Source organism: Ischnura elegans, chromosome 11 (assembly GCF_921293095.1).
Source record: "Ischnura elegans chromosome 11, ioIscEleg1.1, whole genome shotgun sequence".
In the NCBI taxonomy this organism is placed as follows: Eukaryota; Metazoa; Arthropoda; class Insecta; order Odonata; family Coenagrionidae; genus Ischnura; species Ischnura elegans.
In genome coordinates this window covers 13,575,106-13,599,824 of record NC_060256.1, presented here as the reverse complement: position 1 = coordinate 13,599,824, position 24,719 = coordinate 13,575,106, and the positions used below count along the sequence as shown (strand labels likewise).

Sequence of the window (24,719 nt, the reverse complement as noted above, 5' to 3'; positions counted from 1 at the left end):
GTAAATATCAAAAGAATAAAGGTCCTTATCGCAATTGCTACGCTGAATGAAATTCTTATGAAGTTTCTGTAGAGAAGCGATTATTACCACTTCATAATACAGACTGATTTGGTGGCCGAGATGACTTGCTTTTTTATTGCCGCGCCGGAACTTCCTCGAATATTCTGGTATTTCTCTGGAAAGAGACGGAAAAAATAAGGGCCGGCGCGGCGCCGAGATTTGAACGCGGGCCGTTCCGCTGAAAGTAAGCGTAGAAATTATCCACCGGTCCAACACCTTGCTGGGACAAATGGGGCGCCATATCGTTTTAACCTTGATTTAAAGAAACTCTGAAAAAATAATAAAATTATTTTCTATTTTTCAGCATTCTCGCAGACGGTTTTTTTCTCTAGAAAGTTAATCCTATCGTATTAGCAGCAAAGATAAATCCACTCTCTTAGCATTCAAGTGATATGTATTGTTACGCTTGTGAATGAAAGGGAAGAAAATGTAATAACCGAACGCAGGTGACGAGTTTCTTTTTCACAAACGTTCGCACAGCATTTGAGGATAAAATTTCCAAACATTCGACCTTAAGTTTTCTCGTATTCAAACTAACATTTATATTAAAATTCTCTACTGCACAGAGTTTTCACCAAAAGATAGGACGGCTGTTATTCCTATAATCTTTGTTCGTTTACAATTACCACCTGGGCAGTGTGTCCTATAAATAGATGACTGGAGAGGGAGTAAGGAGCGAAGCTAGCAGGGTGGAAGGAGCATAGCGATGCATAAGACTATGGCCTTCAGAGTCAATGAAAAATCATGAGGGTGAGAAGTCGGTGACGAAATCATAGTCATGGAATGAAAGGGGATGGCGTTATAAAGTATCTAATCACTTAAAATCTCAATATCAAAAGCTTTGAAATACGTGACATTTCTAACTTTTCAATGAAATTTTACTTTCTCACCAACTTCACTAATTAACCAAAGTCGTTAAGTAAAGTTAAGTTAAAAGTTATTTTTACCAACTACTTAAAATGAGCTGTTAGAATCGGCCTATTGGGTCACCAAATTGAATGCGGAATGAGCTAAGTGTATTCCTCAGTGTTGCTTCTTACTAGTTATTGACCATTAATGGCATACCAAATTTATACGGTGATTTTTCTGTTTTTGGATAAATTATAACCCACAATATAATTGATCTTTCGCTTTCGTGGGCTAATGTTCTCCAAAAATGAATTAATTTCGTCTTTAAAATGCTACTAACAAAGTTAAATTTGATGTTCAAAAGGTGTTCAATTAAGACACGGAAGTAAAACTGTACCAATGAATGTAATTACTCGTGAGTTTCTTCACACGTTTCACTTAGATTTGATCCACATGTGCAAATGTTCTAACGAAGCTACGCCTGGAGTTTATTGGAGTCCATTATTACTCGGGGGATGATGTTGCTATGCCTATCCATTCGGCAAAATATGTCGTTATTCGATAAAATATTTATTTGTCGTTTCCGTCGGTCCTGGATACTTAATGGCGTTCTAATATGATGCTCTAACTGTCGCTCTTGAAGATATCCATTCTGAATTGTTAAAGAAACCTATGTCTATCGCGAAGCCTCAGAGTCTCTCCTTGCCTGATTCCTTTAACATCTGTGTAACGCTTTCTGAACGTCAGTTGCAGTTCTTGACGAACACGGCAGATTTTCTTCGTCTTTCATCAGGTTCATGGATTAAGTCTTTCAGCGTTGGGCACTATATGCTCGCAGCATATTCAAGGTGCCATAGGAGTGCGACATTAATCTTCCCACAGTAAGATTTCATTCATGATGAGTACAGGATACATAATTATTTTGTATTCAAAATAATACGCAAATACACGAAAACAAAAAAGCAGCTCAAGCATGGTCTTATCTTATTATACATGATAAAAATTAGGGATGGTCGGATGGGATACCTCGGATCCAAATATCCTCGGATATTGCCCTTCATCGGATACATCGGATCCAAAGTCGCGGAAGACATCGGATCTGGATCCGAAATTTTGAATAATAGCTTCAGTGAATGCAATGCGCGATAAGGGTGGAAAGAGTTCCGATTCTATCTTCGAATGCGCCGTCGCATGCGATTCTTGTCCTACTCATAAACCGTTTTGTTTGAAAGCTCTCGCAGATGTTACGTAGGAGAATTTCAGCCGTGGAAAATAAAAAAAGGCAAAATACGACTGGCAAATAGTGTGACTCTTCCTAAGAGATTGAATAATCATCGGGGGAATCTCTGCGATAGGAATTTGAAAATGAATTTGGATCCGAAAATATCCGATCCGAAATATCCGCCTCCGAAAATCAAGGATCCGATCCGAATCCGGATCCGATAAAAATCCTGGATCCGTCTATCAAAATAAAAATGTAGTGTGGTAGAAATAGGCTCAGGCGAAGTAGGTTGAGAGGCAGACGTAGTAAAACCAAGCTATGGGTCGTCAAACATTATGCTGCCGAAAATTACATATCCCGTTTTCACATTATAATGTTATTGGATAACCCTTATCTGTACCTTCTTCTTAAAATTCTAAATTAAGAGTAAAGCCCAAGTTTCCATGAATTTATTCGTCTCATTCAGGACAAACAAAAATCAAACAAAAACAATCGCAGAGCAGTAATTCATGTAAAATGTTAATCAGTAACAAGAAGAGTCTCCCCTATTAATTATCGCGGCATTTGTGACAAACTCACTCACTCATGTATATGGATTACCGACCACTTCATGAAGAGCTGGGCTGCTGAAATTTGGCACACACGTGAGGGTCAGAAAATAATCAGGAGGAAAATTCCGAAAACCGGAAGTTCACGTCACCCGCCATAGTTACAGCGCCAAAATGGCGGACAACGCGAATTTGCCGGGGCCGGTTTTTTTGTTTTAAATTTAATGCGCGCGAACCGTGCGTGTCACGCAGATGATCATGGTGAATAGTGAAAGCTAAGAAATGTATGTATGAATTTTTTTTGCATTTTTATTGCTAATTTCTTCGTGAATCGTTACGAAAACGCCGTCTGAAAATAGATTTTACGGATAATTTTTCATACTTTCCACTGCTTTCGACAAAATTTTGCGAGTTGGATAACGAAAATGATTTTAATATATATGCTCATAATGTCCTCTACCACATGTATGTAACAGTTAGCTTTTATCGTCCTTGTTTACCGAGATAAAAATTAAAATATTCCGAAAATCACCGTAAATTACGATATACAAAAGATTAACACATGATTTCGTCAATTTTTACCAGATCGATTCCTTTCAAATTCTCCAAATGCATGAATTACTGAATAGAAATTTAGATTTAGTAAAGACTTTACTACTCTTGACATCGATATTCCCACGAAAACATAAAAATGGCGGACACTTACGATTTCTTACTGACGGGCGTTCGCTTTTTGTTGTAATACTCCCGAAATATGTATGCCATAAGGGTAATTTTTCTTAGTTGAAAGTACATAAATGTGGCCACGTATTATGGTAATTAATTGAGTGGGTTTTTAGGTGCACCGTTGCGGGCATTCCGTCCAAAAATATATTTGCGGAAAAATTGCTTTTTCCCCCTACTTTCTGCTGCCATTGACGTACCATCGATAAAGGGACCAAGAAAATTATTATTATACATGATTGCAATGTTTTCCACTTTTTAAGGTAATACTTTCCTTCCGTACCCTTGGTCACCGAGATGAAAGTTTAACTATTCTGCCAGACACCGAAAATTACGATTTTGAAAGATTAAGACATCATTTCCTCGAAATATAGCAGCCTAAATTCTGTTAAACTTTGTAATTACATGAAGAATTGTATTTGCTGTTAGGATACGACAATTTTTAAAAACTCTTTCGCATCGATTGTCCCCGTAAAATATAAAAATGGCGGACACATCGCTTTTTTTCCAGACGGACGTTTATGTTTTACTTTAATACTCCATAAGTATGCATGCAATACGGATAGCTGTTGTTTATTCAGACAGCTGTGCTGCCATCAACGTAATTCCGTGATATGGACTACGAAAACGATTATTATATTTTTCCCACAATGTCCTCCAACGTATGTAGTTAACACTTCTATCACTCACTTTTTTAACACTCACACAAAGGCGGCCGCTAACCTCCCCCCTCCCCCCCCCCCTGGCCAGTGCCGGCCCCGAGGATTAGGGGAACGGTTCTGAGAGAAACGGAGTAGCCGTTCCGAGTATTGTGCCAGTAGTGCGAAGTTCCAAGTAGAGCGAAGCCGGCCGTGGTACAGTCTAGGATCGCTTTCACGTGCAACCCTCGGAAAGGCACACTTCCGGGAGAGCTAGAGGCCCGAATTTTTTAGGGAAGGCGGGGAGCCTAAAATAATCCGAAGAAAAAATCGTAAATCTCCGATATTATCTTATAACCCCCCAAAAAATGAAAATGTTAGAAAAATCAACTTTTGGCGCCCTTGGTAAAGGACGAGGAACGACTTAGCCGGTCCGAGGAGTACGCCGGCGCGGGCGTAGCCGCTGCCCTTCCCCCCTGGCCGGCGACGCCGTCCTCGAGGAGGATTTTCTGAGCGGGACTACGAGAATCGGCGAAGCCGTTCCGAGCAGTGTGCCGAGGAATCCGCGGGGCGCAATCCTAACTCCCTGGCCGGCGAAGCCTGCCCCGGGTTTTATTGGGGCTGACCATCGAGGAACGGCGAAGCCGTTACGTTAAGGCAAATTCAAATTTTTTGTTTTGACCCACATTGTGACGTCAAAAGGACAAAATTATAAAATGTTGCTTACACTCAACAAAACTTAGGGCCTTTCCCCATAAGTATGCCAATTTTCATGAACATTTCTCGATGCGAGGTCACTAAAATTAGAGGTCAAAAATGACACACGACCTGTGGAACAGTCTGTATGTATAAAACTAAGTCGAAAATTGCGTGAGTTACACCATTTCTTACTCTAGAGCGGCTGCACCGATTTTAATGACATTTGGCATTTTGTATTATTCTCAGCCCCGGATGACAGGGGCCGTATTCTGTATTTCGTCGGCACCGCACCGATCGGTTTCCCTTTCAAGCTCACCGACTGGACATCATTCCGTACCGACAACGGTTTCCTTACCGACGACGCGTCGCGACGGCACTTCCAACGATTCTGTAAGGTAGTCGGTTTCAAACCAGTCGGTACGGTTCCCCCTCCTTCCCAAACAAGGAAAATCCGAATACATCCGAAGTTAGAGTCATCTAACGTGTCTCCACCGATGAAAGAAGGTTAACCAAGTGATGACTCATTGGTACACAGTTAGTTGCCTTGCTTTTAAATCTTTTTACTTGTGGAAATTATGACTTAGTGTTAGATTAAGATAATCGATATTGGATAAGTTGTTAAAAATGCTTATATAATGTGTGGTAGTAATTCTGTACATGCAGAATCGAAGTAAACAATATTAAAACACCGCAATATAGTTTGTATGTAATGGAGATTTTTGTTCCTGGAATGAATAATTGAAACTATCCTTGAGAGCGTAGTTTCTTTTTTTATACATTGGTTCCGTATTTAGCTATTTATTCATGATTTGGTAATATAGTTGTCATTAAGTAAGTTCCGTCTAAATGCTATCAACGGAAGATTATCCATTGGCACCGTAGCAAACTAAAATCACATACCATGGAACGTCAACGTAGGATTCAAAATAATTGTAAATGTTATATTAGAGGAACAAGTAAGGAAATTGTTGTAAAAATATGGAGCTGGGAGTATTTAAAAGAAGTGTAATGACGAGGAAGAAAAGAAATTGTGATTGGGTGAAATACATATGCATAAGTTGCGCATTCCAAGTGAGAGAAAATGTTAATATTGCGGTAAACCTCATACTGATTAACAAATATCTTCTTTTATCGTCAAGGGAATCAATGGATGACGATAAAATGAAATATAGTTGCCTATTACAAATTTAAAAAACTGATACCGTAGCGGAAAACTTCATATTTAAATAAAAAGATCTTATTTCTATGTCGAGAGAAACGCCAAATGATAATTGAGTGAAATATCAGTTGCCTATTCAAAGTGAGATAAAATGGTAACATTGCGGCAAAACTCATATATAATCAAATATATCTTTTTTGTGCCAAGGGAGTAAATAAATGATGATAGAGTGAAATAAATCCTACTCCAAGCAAGTGAAAGTGATGACATAAATGAGAGAAAGTCATAATATGGTGAAAAACCTCATGTTTATTAACCAATATCTTATATTTATGTCAAGTTAATCAATAGATGATGACACAGGGAATTATAGTGGCCTATTCGAAGGGGAATACAGAGATAAAATTGCGGAAAACCTCATTATTACTCGATGATGAGGTAAAAACAAAATAAAATGTGCAATGCGCACCGGGGAATTCATGAAATCCACTAGACGGTGGCCGTCCCGACACCTATTTGGTGTCGGTATGCCTACCGACGATCTCCCGTTTTCTTGTCGGTGTCGCACCGATCGGGTGCATACAGAATCGCACGACGAGTCGGTGTGACGTCCCACCCGACGCATCGGTGCCGCACCGATCGGTTTGGAGATACAGAATACGGCACCAGGATGAACATTAAAACATAGTAAAAGTTCACGAAAAAAATTTGATCTTGATCTCAGGGTTACTTTTTAGGAGTTGGTAACACAGCAAAAGCTATGAAGTTGGTCAAAATTAGATGATTTGTTTTGTTTTAACCAATTTAATGACAGCTTCGTAATAATATAAAAACATTTTAATAGTAGAAACATATAAATTGTTTGAAAATAATATTAAAATCATTTAAGTCAAGCTAATCTCCGCTCTAATTGATTTGTTAACAAACACGTCTCTACCGTGTGCGTGAACAAATCTTCAAGCAATTTTTGACTAAAGATATGATGTGTATCTGTCGACGAATCGAGCGGATCGATTTAATTTCCTCGGAGGTTTTGCAATTTTATAACACTGAAAGATGAGCTTAGCAGCAAAGTGTTTACGAACATGATTTATAACAACAAAAATCACAAATGGTTGATTGAGCGAGCAATTTTGGTGGCTAAGAATGAAGATGTGGGCGACTGAAACTGAGTAAAATAGGGTCATATAGTTCGTACTCTGCATTTATTAAAATCTATTGACTGCGTAACAAACAAAGACGAAGTCATCACCTGAATTTGAATTCCATCTGAATTTTTTAAGTCCTTAGATGTTTGTGGCATACCACGGCACAATTAACAGCTGAAGGTAGGTTCGGTATTCAGGATGCTTCGAAACCTAAACCAACCAAAAGTATGTAATAGAACGCATTTGCTGATTAAAAAAACTGATGATCAATGTGATACACGCTTCTAGGAAAGGAAAATTCAAAGATGAGGAAGTTCTCATTCCCAGGATTCCCAAGATCCCCACCTATATGCACTCTGAGTTAAAACAAACGCGATTTCCAAGACGTGTTGCATTCGCGATGACGATTATAAAATCACTAGGTGAGTTTTGTGCTCAGAATATAGAAACGCCATGTTTTTCTCATGGTCAAACATCTGTTGCATGCCCACGTGTTGGTAAACCATCCGCTTAATTTGTTCTTCCGCCTGACAACAAAACAAAAACTGTAGTATATCAGAAGGTACTTGACTCAAGCGAATACAGCTGAATGAGTAGGGTAGATCGGGGCACGTATACGCATCGGGAACTGGGGCAGGTTTACGCAGTGTACTCTTCCGAATCGAGTTATATCTAGCGCATCATAATACATGACATTTTAATGCTGCTCTCTTAGAGCTGTTTTCATGAGATATTGAGCGTCAGTCAAGCATCGGTTTAGCGTTGCGTAAACTTGCCCCAAGAACGGGGAAAGACCTAAAAACATTTTTTTACAGTTACAAATTAAAAAAGGCCAACAAATGAATGCATGAAATTTTTAATTTAACAACTGTTATAAACACCACAATGTCTAACATTTCCTAAGTTAAGATAAAAATTAATTCAATTTATCATTTATCGAAATAAATCCGTGTATGCCAGCCCCGGTCAACTCTTTATGGATCAAATAAAGAAAATTTGTGTCTAAAAATCAATTTAAACGCGTAATTACGTAACTTCATTGAATGTTTTTCTTTGTTCATAATAATAGCTAAAAATTATTAAAAATCAGTGCAGTCCCTCGTGATTTATAAAAAGTGTAACTAAACTGTATATTGATATTGGGCGGTACGACGCTCGCCGGGTCAGCTTATTTGACTATAAGTTATTCGAAAATAAGATATTCCAACTTTAAAAAATTGACCACCCCATTCCTACAATATGCATGCCCGGAAAAATATCTTTCTCCACAAAGAAGAACTACTAGCACTTCCACGACGAAGCAACAGGTACTGTTTGAGTAGGAAACCGAACGGAAAACGAATGAATTCTCGCAAATAATGATAAGGTTACTGTTTACACCTATTATGATTTCAATTCAACAGGATAAAAATGTGATTGCGTACATAAATATTGTTGAGACGATTTGGCTTTATAGTTAAAATAAAATCAGTTACCAGTCTAATGCTTTACAGTTCCATCCAATATACCTTTCAGCATCATTTCCTTTCGGTTGTTTAAGGGGTTGTAATTTTAGATGATAATTCAGGAGTATTTCAGTTCCACTTTAACATTAAGTTAATTCACAAATTATGATTTTAAAAAACTATACAATTTGGAAAACACTCAAATTTACCAAACGAACAAGTGATAGTCACTTTAAAACATGCTTCCCAAATAGGATCACTAAAATCCTACTTCTACTTATTATTTCAACTAATGTGCGCACATTGAAATAATAGCTGTTAATATTAAGACGAGTAAGGCTTAATGCAACTTCTGTGATTTAAATACGATTACAAATGCATGAAATTATTAAATAGTTCATTATGACGATCATACATGGTGTTTCGGGAGGAAAAAGCAACATTGGTGGAGGTGGAAGGGGAAATTTTTAAGCTTTCCTATTCCATAAAAAGAATCAGTAGCAACAGCCTTGTCCCTGATCTGTGTAAACACCTACTTTTTTACACATTTTAATCTCAATTGGAAAGAGTATTTCATGCGCATTCATATTTTTTTACTTTTAAATGTATACTCTGGATGTTTCAGGACATAAATCACAAAGGTTGAACGAGAATGTGCCATGGTAATGGCCTAAAACACCTCATATAAAAATGGGCAAGACTCCTTACTCTTGATGTTGATATAGACATCAATCTCCGGCTAAACAAAACGCAAAAATTATTTTCCATAAAATATTTAAAGCTTCAAATTTTTCAAACAATACCAAGGCAACCCATAAAGATTAAACAAAATATATCCCTCCATAATCTGAAAATTACTCAAATCAACATTTATTAATAACAAATCAATATAATTACAAAAACGATTTAAGCAACTGCCGATGGTATATTTAAGGGGAAAATAGAGAAAGCCACCATAAATTGCTAACACATTTTATTTGTTACTTACAGGTAAACCGCTAAACCATGACACAAGGCTTAAAATAATGGAAGCAACATATGAAATAACAAATGATTATAACTACTCTAAATCAATAAATGAGACATCGCCTACAACAGCATCAACTCCTCCCGAAACCACGAAGGAGGTGGAAACCACTACAACATCCACCGAAACACAAACTGCAACAGAGATTTACTCAGAAAGTACTACGACCGTTCCCACGTCAACTACCACCGAGCCCACGCAACCTTCAGCAACCACTACCCCCGAAACCACGACGGAAGTAGACATCACTACAACAACCTACCAAAAACCTACTGCAACAGAGATTTCCTCAGAAAGTTCAACGACGGTTCTAACGTCAACTACCACCGAGTCCGCGCCACCTTCAACAATTACCACTCCCGAAACCACGACGGAGGTAGAGTCCACTACAACATCCACCGAAACACCTACCACAACAGAGACTTCCTCTGAAAGTACTACGACGGTTCTCACGTCAACTACCACTGAGCCCACACCACCTTCAACAACCACTACTCCCGAAACCACTACGGAAGAAGAGACCACTACAACAACCACCGATACACCTGCTACAACAGAGACTTCCTCGGAAAGTACTACCACCGTTCTCACGTCAACTACCGCCGAGCCTAAGCCTCCCTCAACAACCACTACTCCCGAAACCACGACGGAGGTAGACACCACTACAACAACCACCGAAACACCTACCACAACAGAGACTTCCTCGGATAGTACTACTACCGTTCTAACGTCAACTACCGCCGAGCCCACGCAACCCTCAACAACCACTACTCCCAAAACCACGACGGAGGTAGAGAAGACTACAACAACCACCGATACACCTACCACAACAGAGACTCCCTCGGAAAGTACTACGACCACTCTAACGTCAACTACCACCGAGTCCACGCATCCTTCAAAAACCACCACTCCCGAAACCACGACGGAGGTAGAGACCACTACAACAACCACCGAAACACCTACTACAACAGAGACTTCCTCGGATAGTACTACGACCGTTCTAACGTCAACTACCACCGGGTCCACGCCACCTTCAACAATTACCACTCCCGAAACCACGACGGAGGTAGAGACCACTACAACAACCACCGAAACACCTACTACAACAGAGACTTCCTCGGATAGTACTACTACCGTTCTATCGTCAACTACCGCCGAGCTCACGAAACCTTCAACTACCAATACTCCCGAAACCACGACGAAGGTAGAGACGCCTACAACAACCACCGATACACCTACCACAACAGAGACTTCCTCGGAAAGTACTACGACCCCTCTCACGTCAACTACCACCGAGCCTAAGCCACCTTCAACAACCACTACTCCCGAAACCACGACGGAGGTAGACACCACTACAACAACCACCGAAACACCTACCGCAACAGAGACTCCCTGGGAAAGTACTACAACCCCTCTCATGTCAACTACCACCGAGTCCACGCCACCTTCAACAATTACCACTCCTGAAACCACGACGGAGTTAGAAACCACTACAACAACCACCGAAACACCTACTACAACAGAAACTTCCTCGGAAAGTACTACGACGGTTCTCACGTCAACTACCACCGAGCCCACGACACCTTCAACAACCACTACTCCCGAAACAACGACAAAGTTAGAGACCACTACAACAAACACCGAAATACCTACCACAGCAGAGACTTCCTCGGAAAGTACTACGACCGTTCTCACATCAACTACCACCGAGTCCACGCCACCTTCAACAATTACCACTCACGAAACCACGACGGAGGTAGAGACCACTACAACAACCACCGAAACACCTACCACTACAGAGACTCCCTCGGAAAGTACTACGACCACTCTAACGTCAACTACCACCGAGTCCACGCCGACTTCAACAATTACCACTCCCGAAACCACGACGGAGGAAGAGACCACTACAACAACCACAGAAACACCTACTACAACAGAGACTTCCTCGGAAAGAACTACGACCGCTCTCACGTCAACTACCTCCGAGCCCAAGCCTCCTTCAACAACCACTACTCCCGAAACCACGACGGAGGTAGACAGCACTGCAACAACAACCGAAACAGCTACTACAACAGAGACTTCCTCTGAAAGTACTACGACCGTTCTCACGTCAACTACCGCCGAGCCGAAGCCTCCTTTAACAACCACTACTCCCGAAACCACGACGGAGGTAGACACCACTACAACAACCACCGAAACACCTACCACTACAGAGACTCCCTCGGAAAGTACTACGACGGTTCTCACGTCAACTACCACCGAGCCCACGACACCTTCAACAACCACTACTCCCGAAACAACGACGAAGGTAGAGACCACTACAACAAACACCGAAATACCTACTACAACAGAGACTTCCTCGGATAGTACTACTACCGTTCTATCGTCAACTACCACCGAGTCCACGCCACCTTCAACAATTACCACCCCCGAAACCACGACGGAGGTAGGGACCACTACAACAACCACCGAAACACCTACCACAACAGAGACTCCCTCGGAAAGTACTACGACCACTCTAACGTCAACTACCACCGAGTCCACGCCGACTTCAACAATTACCACTCCCGAAACCACGACGGAGGAAGAGACCACTACAACAACCACAGAAACACCTACTACAACAGAGACTTCCTCGGAAAGAACTACGACCGCTCTCACGTCAACTACCTCCGAGCCCAAGCCTCCTTCAACAACCACTACTCCCGAAACCACGACGGAGGTAGACACCACTGCAACAACAACCGAAACAGCTACTACAACAGAGACTTCCTCTGAAAGTACTACGACCGTTCTCACGTCAACTACCGCCGAGCCGAAGCCTCCTTTAACAACCACTACTTCCGAAACCACGACGGAGGTAGACACCACTACAACAACCACCGAAACACCTACCACTACAGAGACTCCCTCGGAAAGTACTACGACGGTTCTCACGTCAACTACCACCGAGCCCACGACACCTTCAACAACCACTACTCCCGAAACAACGACGAAGGTAGAGACCACTACAACAAACACCGAAATACCTACTACAACAGAGACTTCCTCGGATAGTACTACTACCGTTCTATCGTCAACTACCACCGAGTCCACGCCACCTTCAACAATTACCACTCACGAAACCACGACGGAGGTAGAGACCACTACAACAACCACCGAAACACCTACCACTACAGAGACTCCCTCGGAAAGTACTACGACCACTCTAACGTCAACTACCACCGAGTCCACGCCGACTTCAACAATTACCACTCCCGAAACCACGACGGAGGAAGAGACCACTACAACAACCACAGAAACACCTACTACAACAGAGACTTCCTCGGAAAGAACTACGACCGCTCTCACGTCAACTACCTCCGAGCCCAAGCCTCCTTCAACAACCACTACTCCCGAAACCACGACGGAGGTAGACACCACTGCAACAACAACCGAAACAGCTACTACAACAGAGACTTCCTCTGAAAGTACTACGACCGTTCTCACGTCAACTACCGCCGAGCCGAAGCCTCCTTTAACAACCACTACTCCCGAAACCACGACGGAGGTAGACACCACTACAACAACCACCGAAACACCTACTACTACAGAGACTCCCTCGGAAAGTACTACGACGGTTCTCACGTCAACTACCACCGAGCCCACGACACCTTCAACAACCACTACTCCCGAAACAACGACGAAGGTAGAGACCACTACAACAAACACCGAAATACCTACTACAACAGAGACTTCCTCGGATAGTACTACTACCGTTCTATCGTCAACTACCACCGAGTCCACGCCACCTTCAACAATTACCACCCCCGAAACCACGACGGAGGTAGGGACCACTACAACAACCACCGAAACACCTACTACAACAGAGACTCCCTCTGAAAGTACTTCGACGTTTCTCACGTCAACTACCACCGAGCCCACACCACCTTCAACAACCACTTCTCCTGAAACCACTACGGAAGTAGAGACCACTACAACAACCACCGAAACACCTACTACAACAGAGACTTACTCGGAAAGTACTACGACCGTTCTCACGTCAACTACCTCCGAGCCCAAACCTCCTTCAACAACCACTAATCCCGAAACCACGACGGAGGTAGGCACCACTACAACAACCACCGAAACACCTACCACAACAGAGAATTCCTCGGAAAGTACTACGACCCCTCTCACGTCAACTACTACCGAGACCACGCCACCTTCAACAACCTACACTCCCGAAACTACGACTGAGGTAGACATCACTACAACAACCACCGAAACACCTACTACAACAGAGACTTCCTCGGAAAGTACTACAACCCCTCTCATGTCAACTAACACCGAGTCCACGCAACCTTCAACTACCACTACTCCCGAAACCACGACGGAGGTAGAGACGACTACAACAACCACCGATACACCTACCACAACAGAGACTTCCTCGGAAAGTACTACAACCCCTCTCATGTCAACTACCACCGAGCCCACGCCACCTTCAACAACCACCACTTCCGAAACCACGACGGAGGTAGAGACCACTACAACAACCACCGAAACACCTACTAAAACAGAGACTTCCTCAGATAGTACTACTACCGTTCTATCGTCAACTACCGCCGAGCCCACGATACCTTCAACTTCCACTACTCCCGAAACAACGACGGAGGTAGAGACTACTACAACAACCACCGATACACCTACCACAACAGAGACTTCCTCGGAAAGTACTACGACGGTTCTCACGTCAACTACCACCGAGCCCACGACACCTTCAACAACCACTACTCCCGAAACAACGACGAAGGTAGAGACCACTACAACCAACACCGAAATACCTACCACAGCAGAGACTTCCTCGGAAAGTACTACGACTGTTCTCACATCAACTACCACCGAGTCCACGCCATCTTCAACAATTATCACTCCCGAAACCACAACGGACGTAGAGACCACTACAACAACCACCGATACACCTACCACTACAGAGACTTCCTCTGAAAGTACTACGACGGTTCTCACGTCAACTACCACCGAGCCCACATCACCTTCAACAACCACTACTCCTGAAACCACGACGGAGGTAGAGACCACTACAACAACCACCGAAACACCTACTACAATAGCGACTTCCTCGGAGAGTACTACGACCGTTCTCACGTCAACTACCACCGAGCCCACGCCACCGTCAACAACCACTACTCCCGAAACAACGACGGAGGTAGAGACCACTACAACAACCACCGAAAAACCTACTACAACAGAGACTTCCTCAGATAGTACTACTACCGTTCTATCGTCAACTACCGCCGAGCCCACGATACCTTCAACTACCACTACTCCCGAAACCACGACGGAGGTAGAGACGACTACAACAACCACCGATACACCTACCACAACAGAGACTCCCTCGGAAAGTACTACGACCACTCTCACGTCAACTACCACCGAGTCCACGCCACCTTTAACAACCACCACTTCCGAAACCACGACGGAGGTAGAGACCACTACAACAACCACCGAAAAACCTACTACAACAGAGACTTCCTCAGATAGTACTACTACCGTTCTATCGTCAACTACCGCCGAGCCCACGATACCTTCAACTACCACTACTCCCGAAACAACGACGGAGGTAGAGACGACTACAACAACCTCCGATAAACCTACCACAACAGAGACTTCCTCGGAAAGTACTACGACTGTTCTCACATCAACTACCACCGAGTCCACGCCATCTTCAACAATTATCACTCCCGAAACAACGACGGAGGTAGAGACCACTACAACACCCACCGAAACACCTACCACTACAGAGACTCCCTCGGAAAGTACTACGACGGTTCTCACGTCAACTACCACCGAGCCCACGCCACCGTCAACAACCACTACTCCCGAAACAACGACGGAGGTAGAGACCACTACAACAACCACCGAAACACCTGCCACAACAGAGACTTCCTCGGAAAGTACTACGACCCCTCTCACGTCCACTACTACCGAGACCACGCCACCTTCAACAACCTACACTCCCGAAACTACGACTGAGGTAGACACCACTACAACAACCACCGAAACACCTACTACAACAGAGACTTCCTCGGATAGTACTACTACCGTTCTATCGTCAACTACCGCCGAGCCCACGATACCTTCAACTACCACTACTCCCGAAACAACGACGGAGGTAGAGACGACTACAACAACCACCGATACACCTACCACAACAGAGACTTCCTCGGAAGGTACTGCGACCCCTCTCACGTCAACTACCACCGAGCCCACGCCACCTTCAACAACCACTACTCCCGAAACAACGACGGAGGTAGAGACGACTACAACAACCACCGATACACCTACCATAACAGAGACTCCCTCGGAAAGTACTACGACCACTCTCACGTCAACTACCACCGAGTCCACGCCACCTTTAACAACCACCACTTTTGAAACGACGACGGAGGTAGAGACCACTACAACAACCACCGAAACACCTACTAAAACAGAGACTTCCTCAGATAGTACTACTACCGTTCTATCGTCAACTACCGCCGAGCCCACGATACCTTCAACTACCACTACTCCCGAAACAACGACGGAGGTAGAGACGACTACAACAACCACCGATACACCTACCACAACAGAGACTTCCTCGGAAAGTACTGCGACCCCTCTCACGTCAACTACCACCGAGCCCACGCCACCTTCAACAACCACTACTCCCGAAACAACGACGGAGGTAGAGACGACTACAACAACCACCGATACACCTACCACAACAGAGACTTCCTCGGAAAGTACTACGACGGTTCTCACGTCAACTACCACCGAGCCCACGACACCTTCAACAACCACTACTCCCGAAACAACGACGAAGGTAGAGACCACTACAACAAACACCGAAATACCTACCACAGCAGATACTTCCTCGGAAAGTACTACGACGTTTCTCACATCAACTACCACCGAGTCCACGCCATCTTCAACAATTATCACTCCCGAAACCACAACGGACGTAGAGACCACTACAACAACCACCGATACACCTACCACTACAGAGACTTCCTCTGAAAGTACTACGACCGTTCTCACGTCAACTACCACCGAGCCCACATCACCTTCAACAACCACTACTCCTGAAACCACTACGGAAGTAGAGACCACTACAACAACCACCGAAACACCTACTACAACAGAGACTTCCTCGGAAAGTACTACGACCGTTCTCACGTCAACTACCACCGAGCCCACGCCACCGTCAACAACCACTACTCCCGAAACAACGACGGAGGTAGAGACCACTACAACAACCACCGAAACACCTGCCACAACAGAGACTTCCTCGGAAAGTACTACGACCCCTCTCACGTCCACTACCACCGAGCCCATGCCACCTTCAATAACCACTACTCATGAATCCACGACAGAGGTAGACACCACTACAACAACCACCGAAACACCTACTACAACAGAGACCTCCTCGGAAAGTACAACGACCCCTCTCACGTCAACTACTACCGAGACCACGCCACCTTCAACAACCTACACTCCCGATTCTACGACTGAGGTAGACACCACTACTACAACCACCGAAACACCTACTACAACAGAGACTTCCTCGGGGAGTACTACTACCGTTCTATCGTCAACTACCGCCGAGCCCACGCAACCTTCAACTACCACTACTCCCGAAACCACGACGGAGGTAGACACCACTACAACAACCACCGAAACACCCACCACAACAGAGACTTCCTCGGATAGTACTACTACCGTTCTAACGTCAACTACCGCCGAGCCCACGCAACCCTCAACAACCACTACTCCCAAAACCACGACGGAGGTAGAGAAGACTACAACAACCACCGATACACCTACCACAACAGAGACTCCCTCGGAAAGTACTACGACCACTCTCACGTCAACTACCACCGAGTCCACGCCACCTTTAACAACCACCACTTCCGAAACCACGACGGAGGTAGAGACCACTACAACAACCACCGAAACACCTACTACAACAGAGACTTCCTCAGATAGTACTACTACCATTCTATCGTCAACTACCGCCGAGCCCACGATACCTTCAACTACCACTACTCCCGAAACAACGACGGAGGTAGAGACGACTACAACAACCACCGATACACCTACCACAACAGAGACTTCCTCGGAAAGTACTACGACTGTTCTCACATCAACTACCACCGAGTCCACGCCATCTTCAACAATTATCACTCCCGAAACCACAACGGACGTAGAGACCACTACAACAACCACCGATACACCTACCACTACAGAGACTTCGTCTGAAAGTACTACGACGGTTCTCACGTCAACTACCACCGAGCCTACATCACCTTCAACATCCACTACTCCTGAAACCACTACGGAAGTAGAGACCACTACAACAACCACCGAAACACCTACTACAACAGAGACTTCCTCGGAAAGTACTACGACGGTTCTCACGTCAACTACCACCGAGCCCACGCCACCGTCAACAACCACTACTCCCGAAACAACGACGGAGGTAGAGACCACTACAGCAACCACCGAAACACCTACCACAACAGAGACTTCCTCGGAAAGTACTACGACCCCTCTCACGTCCACTACCACCGAGCCCATGCCACCTTCAACAACCACTACTCACGAAACCACGACAGAGGTAGACACCACTGCAACAACCACCGAAACACCTACTACAACAGAGACTTCCTCGGAAAGTACAACGACTGTTCTCACGTCAACTACCACTGAGCCCACGCCACCTTCAACAACCACTACTATCGAAACCACGGCTGAAATAGAAACAACTACAACAACCGCCGAATCACCTGCTACCACAGTGACTTCCTCGGAAGGGACAACGACCGATTTCAATTCAACCTCTACTGAACCCACGTCACCTTCAACAACCACATCTCCCGGATCTACGACGGAGGTTGATAACACTACAGCAACTTCCGGAACATCTACTAGCACAAAGATTTCCTCGGGAGGCACGACGACGGTGACCACTTCAACTACCACTGAACCCACGCCACCTTCAACAACCACTACTATCGAAACCACGGCTGAAATAGAAACAACTACAACAACCGCCGAATCACCTGCTACCACAGTGACTTCCTCGGAAGGGACAACGACCGATTTCAATTCAACCTCTACTGAACCCACGTCACCTTCAACAACCACATCTCCCGGATCTACGACGGAGGTTGATAACACTACAGCAACTTCCGGAACATCTACTAGCACAAAGATTTCCTCGGGAGGCACGACGACGGTGACCACTTCAACTACCACTGAACCCACGCCACCTTCAACAACCCTTAATCCTGAAACCACGACAGAATTCCTAAGTACTACTAACTCCTCCCAGACATCATCCACAACGCGCTATTCATCGGAATCCTCTTTGTCTTCTACATCTTTAGCAACAGAAACTACTTCTATTCCCGTTCCGACTGGCCCTGTTGTAACCCCAACCATACCTCCCCCTCCTCCTGTCCTTAATTATGATTTATCTTCCAATGGCACCAAATGTTTATTATTTCGTTTTACCGCGCAGTATGCTGTTGATTACGTTGGAAGGAATGGTGAGGTAAGTGCACAGTACTGAAATTTATATTTTTGTTTTTATTATTTTATTTTCGTGTGGAGTTATTCAAATGTAATGTTTTATATTTATTTGAGCACATTAATTTATTATATTTTTTCGTATGGATATTTCGCATAGTACATATTCAATTTGCCAACTGTCTATAATTGTTCCCGTTGCATTCTATCCTTTGAATAATACTTCCTTTTCCGCGTTAACTCCAATTTTATGCTTTGAAGTATGCTTTTGCTCTAGGGAAAATTGATATTCCAACACATTCGTCACCGGACCATCATAATAAATCTATGAAATCTAAACAATTTTGATTCGATCACTTAATGTGAATAAAGGCTGGCATTTTCGTTTCATTAACTCAATCCGGTGGGTCAAGTCCCTTGACCCAGCAGGTATTTATCGATTGGGACATGCTTTTTAATCACCAGAAAACACATTATCATAACGATCAGATTGCACAAAGTGCTAACCTATTTGCTACCCTAATGAAATCGTGACGTATTCAAAATCATCACTATAAAAGCATCGTACCGCGGACGATCAGGGATACAGGGTAGAAGATTGAAGTTTACACGTTCCGAAATTCTGTAAAATAGCCATAGGAATCAAGAGGTCACATCACTCGCGCTCCATCGCGACGCGTCGGTCTCATTCCCTGAAGTAGGATTTGAAGATAACTTACACTCTAATCTTGAAATTTTCAAGGTTAATAAAACTGATCTTTTCCAAAACACATCAACGATTCAAGCATGAGAATTAAACCTTCGTATTTTCTTCGCGGTAAAATACTTAACTCGAAAACGAAGAAACGTTGAGAAAGATGAATTTCATATTTAGGGAATATTTAATGTCAAATGAGCAAGTTTTAAGCATGGAAAACGACAGAAAACAACGAAATACGACCTTTTCATGCGGCAGTGAAACATGTTTTATGAAACCTTAACGGTTTTGATTTGATCATGTGATGAATTTTAAGGCCATATTCGTTTACGAACTCAACGCAGTGTGTCACCCCGCTTAACTTTCGTAAATACGTGCGCAACCTATTGTAGCAGTCTGCCCGATGGCCCAGAAAGCTAAATGCTGGTGATTCGATCCCCTGCCATGGGCAATCATTGCTCTTGGAATAAGGTCAATTCAAATAAATTAGCAAAAAACTAAATCAAGCCATTAACGAAAAATTATTTAAATGGTTCGGGGAGCGTTTATAAAAAATCGCCTGCTGTCTTTTCTAATCACTATTCCCGACCTTACAATCTTTGTTGAATCCTATGACGCAACTGTGTATCTGCAACCGTTATTGAGATAATACATTCATGAAATAGAGAAATTGCACGAGTTTAACAAAATTATAAGTGCTCAGATCGGTCTGAAACATTTTTCTCGGCGAATCACGGGGTCTAGATTCGAAAAATGACATTTCGGAAAAAAATCAATCTTTTGGTTGCGTTTGATTTTTGGCACGCACTGATACCGATTTGGAACAATACCAAGACATTAACACCTAAATGACAGATCATTTTATGATGGAGCTCTATTCAAATCAGGCCATTTGCGAAGAAGGAATATGTAGGAGGTGGCCTGGGGTATATTGACCCGGGTGGACACCGTGCCCCGTCGTCCCTGGGCCAACCTGTCTCATCGCCATGTTTGCAATAAATTATATTCGTCGCAAAACCCACTGAAGCCATTTAGATTGCATATCTCACAGAAATAATCCTTAAACTATGACCATCAATTATACTACTCACTCGTTGGGCCTAAATCAAACAAAACTTAAATAACACACGATTAGAATTTTACTCAAACACGCACGAATACAATTAATCACTACAACTTGTCCACAACCGATCGGCCGGCCATATTGGTCCTGTAGGGGAGGTTAACAGTGTTATCAACGTTCTGATTGATTCCTAGCACGATTCAGTATATTTTGTATGAATTAACTGCTGCAGGCGTCAAAATGATGTGCAGCTGTACTTTGCAAATTTACATCTAGACTTTAGTGCATGCCATAATAATGAATTATACGTCATTTTAAAGGATATTTTTTTCTCAATTCTGATTTATTTTTTGTTTCATGAAAAATTCAAAAATCAAGACACGCGACTGAAATAAATGACTCCGCCCATCATAAAATTAGTCGTTCTATCAACTTCAAGAAGTTTGTAACTCAACCTAGGGAAAACTACTATGTCTACAGCATTCATCTTCCACTATAAGTTGCAAACATTAATGTAGATTAATAAAATGGTTGTTGCGTATTTTTAGAATGTATTTTATGTTGTAGAATAACGAAAATGTTTTTACATTATCTAGCCCTACAGTTTACCCCGAAAGAAAAAATAACACTGATGGAAACTCTTTAATTTATTTGCAATTTTTCTATGATCCATTATCTATAAAAATATTGATATTTGTGAATGTTAATCACTACTATTAATGTCATGTTGCCAAACAGGGCCGCGCTGGGCTAGTTTCGGTTACCAGGAAGCAAAATTTAGCGCGAAAGACGTGGCAACGCAACATTCGTTCGCTCCTGCGTATTTTTTAATGCCCGTATGTAATCAATTTTACATAAAAATCATGAAATGTCAATATCATGAAAAATCAAAAAATGTATTTTCGGATCATAAAAAAATTTCAAGTAAATTAATAAGTGTTTCTATCAATTTTATTTATTTTTTTGTTAAACTGTAGGACTAGATAATTTTTAAAGATTTTCGTTATTTTACAACATTAAAATGCCTTATAAAAATACGCAAAAGCCATTTTATTATTATAAATTAATGTTGTTTGAAGATTATTGTGGAAGATGAATGTTGCAGATGCGGTACTTTTCCCTAGATTGAGTTACAAAGTTCATGAAGTTGACAAAACGGCTAATTTCATGGTGCGCGGAGTCATTTATTGCACTCGCGTGTCTTCATTTTTGAAATTTTCACGAAACAAAAAATAAATATGAATGGAGAATAAAATTTCCCTATAATGACGTATAATTAATTATTATGGCATGCACTGAAGTCCAGAAGCTAATTCGATCTCCTAAGAAGATGTTGACCTCACCATGAATTTTTCGTGTTTTTTTAACCTTATTTGAATCAAAAGTGCTAGACATTTCGATAATTTTGTCTTGTCTGACATTCCACATCTCGATGAAGCTGTAAAAATTCTACTGAGCTACTGCACTTAAAAATACAACCAATACATTTTAGGCCAGAAAACGAGTTCTGAACTGAAAAAACTTGATGTGAAATGAATTTGAAATAGAATATTTTATAACTCCAGGCTCGAGCAAAACTTCTTGAATAATTCATGCATAACCACAGGGACTAACATATTCGCGCACAATTCCATATTTTCCCTGACACTGGACACCCTGAGTCCCCTTGGAAATAACTGTTCTTCTTCCTCGCAGAAAATGACCGCATACTTGAACGTGCCGCCAGAAGCAAATCTCACTGGTTCCTGCGAAGAACCTCAGTGGGTCGCCCTCACGTGGCTGGACAGCAATGGGAAGTTTCGAGAGTTGAAGATGCAGATGAGTCCGAAAGGACAGCACAGCAGAGCAAGGAGAGCCGCGGACGGAGATACACCAACCCAAACTGGCGATGTTTACGTCCAGCAAGTTACCGTCAACATGACCGTGGACTACGCATCGTTTCCCGGCACGGTTGCAGCAGGTGGGTTGCAGCCTTGTATAAACATTTCAAATACGCAGAGATAGGTTAAATACAAAGAAAATGAACTCGGCCTTGTTGAAGGTATCTGATGCAAGTTTTCGCGGCGTTCATGTTCGCAGTAGAGTAGAGATCCGGGTTCCGGCGGCGTGCTGTAGGCGCCTTCGGGGCAGGCAGATGTACTCAATGGATCAATTAGAAACTAAACAACAGCATAAATATCGGATACCCTAGAGGCGCTCTCCACTTACGCCTTGCCTGAAGACGCCAACAGCACAGTTGGTGAAACGTCGCCATCAAAATGACGACGCGAACGAAACCCGGAAATGGTCTAGCCGGTTAAGATGGTGGAAAGTGCCCTCAGATGTTTTGAAAAATGAAAATTACACACTTGAAGTGCATCAAAAATTATGTATTTCCCCAAAGTTTCAGGCCCTGGTAATGAAAATTAACCCAAAAAAATTGAAACACGATTTTTCATGGTTAATTAAAGGTAGGAGATATGAAAAAAATCATTTTCGGCAGACGTATTTCTCGAAGCTTTAGGACGAACTTAAAGCTTAGGAGTATGGTTATAACCAATAATTACGATTAATCTAAGTGTGATAGGCAATGATTATGTTAATCTTCATTCATAATTAATATTACAAACTGATCGACATTTGTTGCTCTCAACAATCAAATCAAATATCCGTCTGGAATACATAGATGCAAATGGCGCAAAGCAGTTATTCAAGTTTTTGAGTGTTCCACCAGTTTTAAAAATCTGAAAATAATTAGGATTATACTTTGATGTAGGGGTAACAACATATTTTTTTTTCGGCGTGTCTATTGTTTCCTAAAAATTTTAATTTAAAATTGAAAATTTAAAAATTACGCAAAAGTTTAGTTTTCGGTCAAAAAATTTTGAAAAAAAAAATCAGAATGGTAGAACTTAATAATACATACATTTTAAAATTAAGAAAAATATTTTACAAAAATAAGAACTGGAGATATGGTTAAAAAACGAAAAATCGTGTTTCAAATTTTTTGGGGTTAATGTCCATAGTTAGGGCCTGAAACTTTGGGGAAATACATAATTTTTGATGCACTTCAAGTGCATATTTTTTATTTTTCAAAACATCTGGGGGCACTTTTCACCATCTTAACCTGCTAGACCCTTTACCCTACTGCTTCTTGAAGGCATTTTTTAAGATTTGCTGTCAGAAACCCACAATACAACTGTTTTACCCTGAATACAACTGTTTTAATAACCAAATAGAATGTAGATCCATGAAATAGTTAATTTGTGAAAAGAATTTGGTGGTCTTGGTTGGCGGCTGGGTAAAGTCCTCGCCTGTTCACGGGTTTGAGACCCGTCTGGATAGGTTTACCCTATCCAGGGCTTGGTTATTCGTGCACGTGGAATTTGAAAAGACCCCGATATAAATGGCCAATGTGCTGTTTTCGGTAGCATGCGAATAAATAAAATAAAGCTTCAAAATTTAAAAGAGTATACCTCACTTAATATAATTATTACCAGTAACTCAGTCATATAACATGATATTACACGAGGAATCTAAATCACAAATCGAATTATCTCGGTATCATAAGATTTCGTAGGATTGACATCGAGTTATCTTCACCACCTTTCAGATAGCAGCTCAGCGCTCAACCAATTAAGCAGTTTTGAATGATCAACTAATCGAAAACGTAACATATTTATAATCAATACCACGAGGCTGTAAAAACAAGTTTGTAGTGTGGTGTAAAACTTAGATATGTACTACGGAAATTTTAGTGGAAGGATAATTAAAATTTGGAAGGTGCGACCCCAGTACAGTAAACCGCTTTAAAAAAAGAAAATCGACTCACCTTACAAAAACCAAGAAATTAGTTTTGCACGAAAGTTAGTAATTTATAATTAATTTTTGG

At 42.4% G+C, this 24,719-nt stretch overlaps 1 protein-coding gene across 1 annotated transcript in view; it reads left to right on the top strand.

Moving 5' to 3' along the window:
• Positions 1–24,719, top strand: part of LOC124168418 (mucin-2-like) — a 65,014-nt gene that overhangs the window by 31,644 nt on the left and 8,651 nt on the right. Inside the window, exons 2-3 of the mRNA XM_046546639.1 lie at positions 9,482–19,113; positions 22,544–22,808. Of these exons, the coding sequence (XP_046402595.1) occupies positions 9,482–19,113; positions 22,544–22,808 (9,897 nt within the window). The remainder of the gene's footprint in view (positions 1–9,481; positions 19,114–22,543; positions 22,809–24,719) is intronic.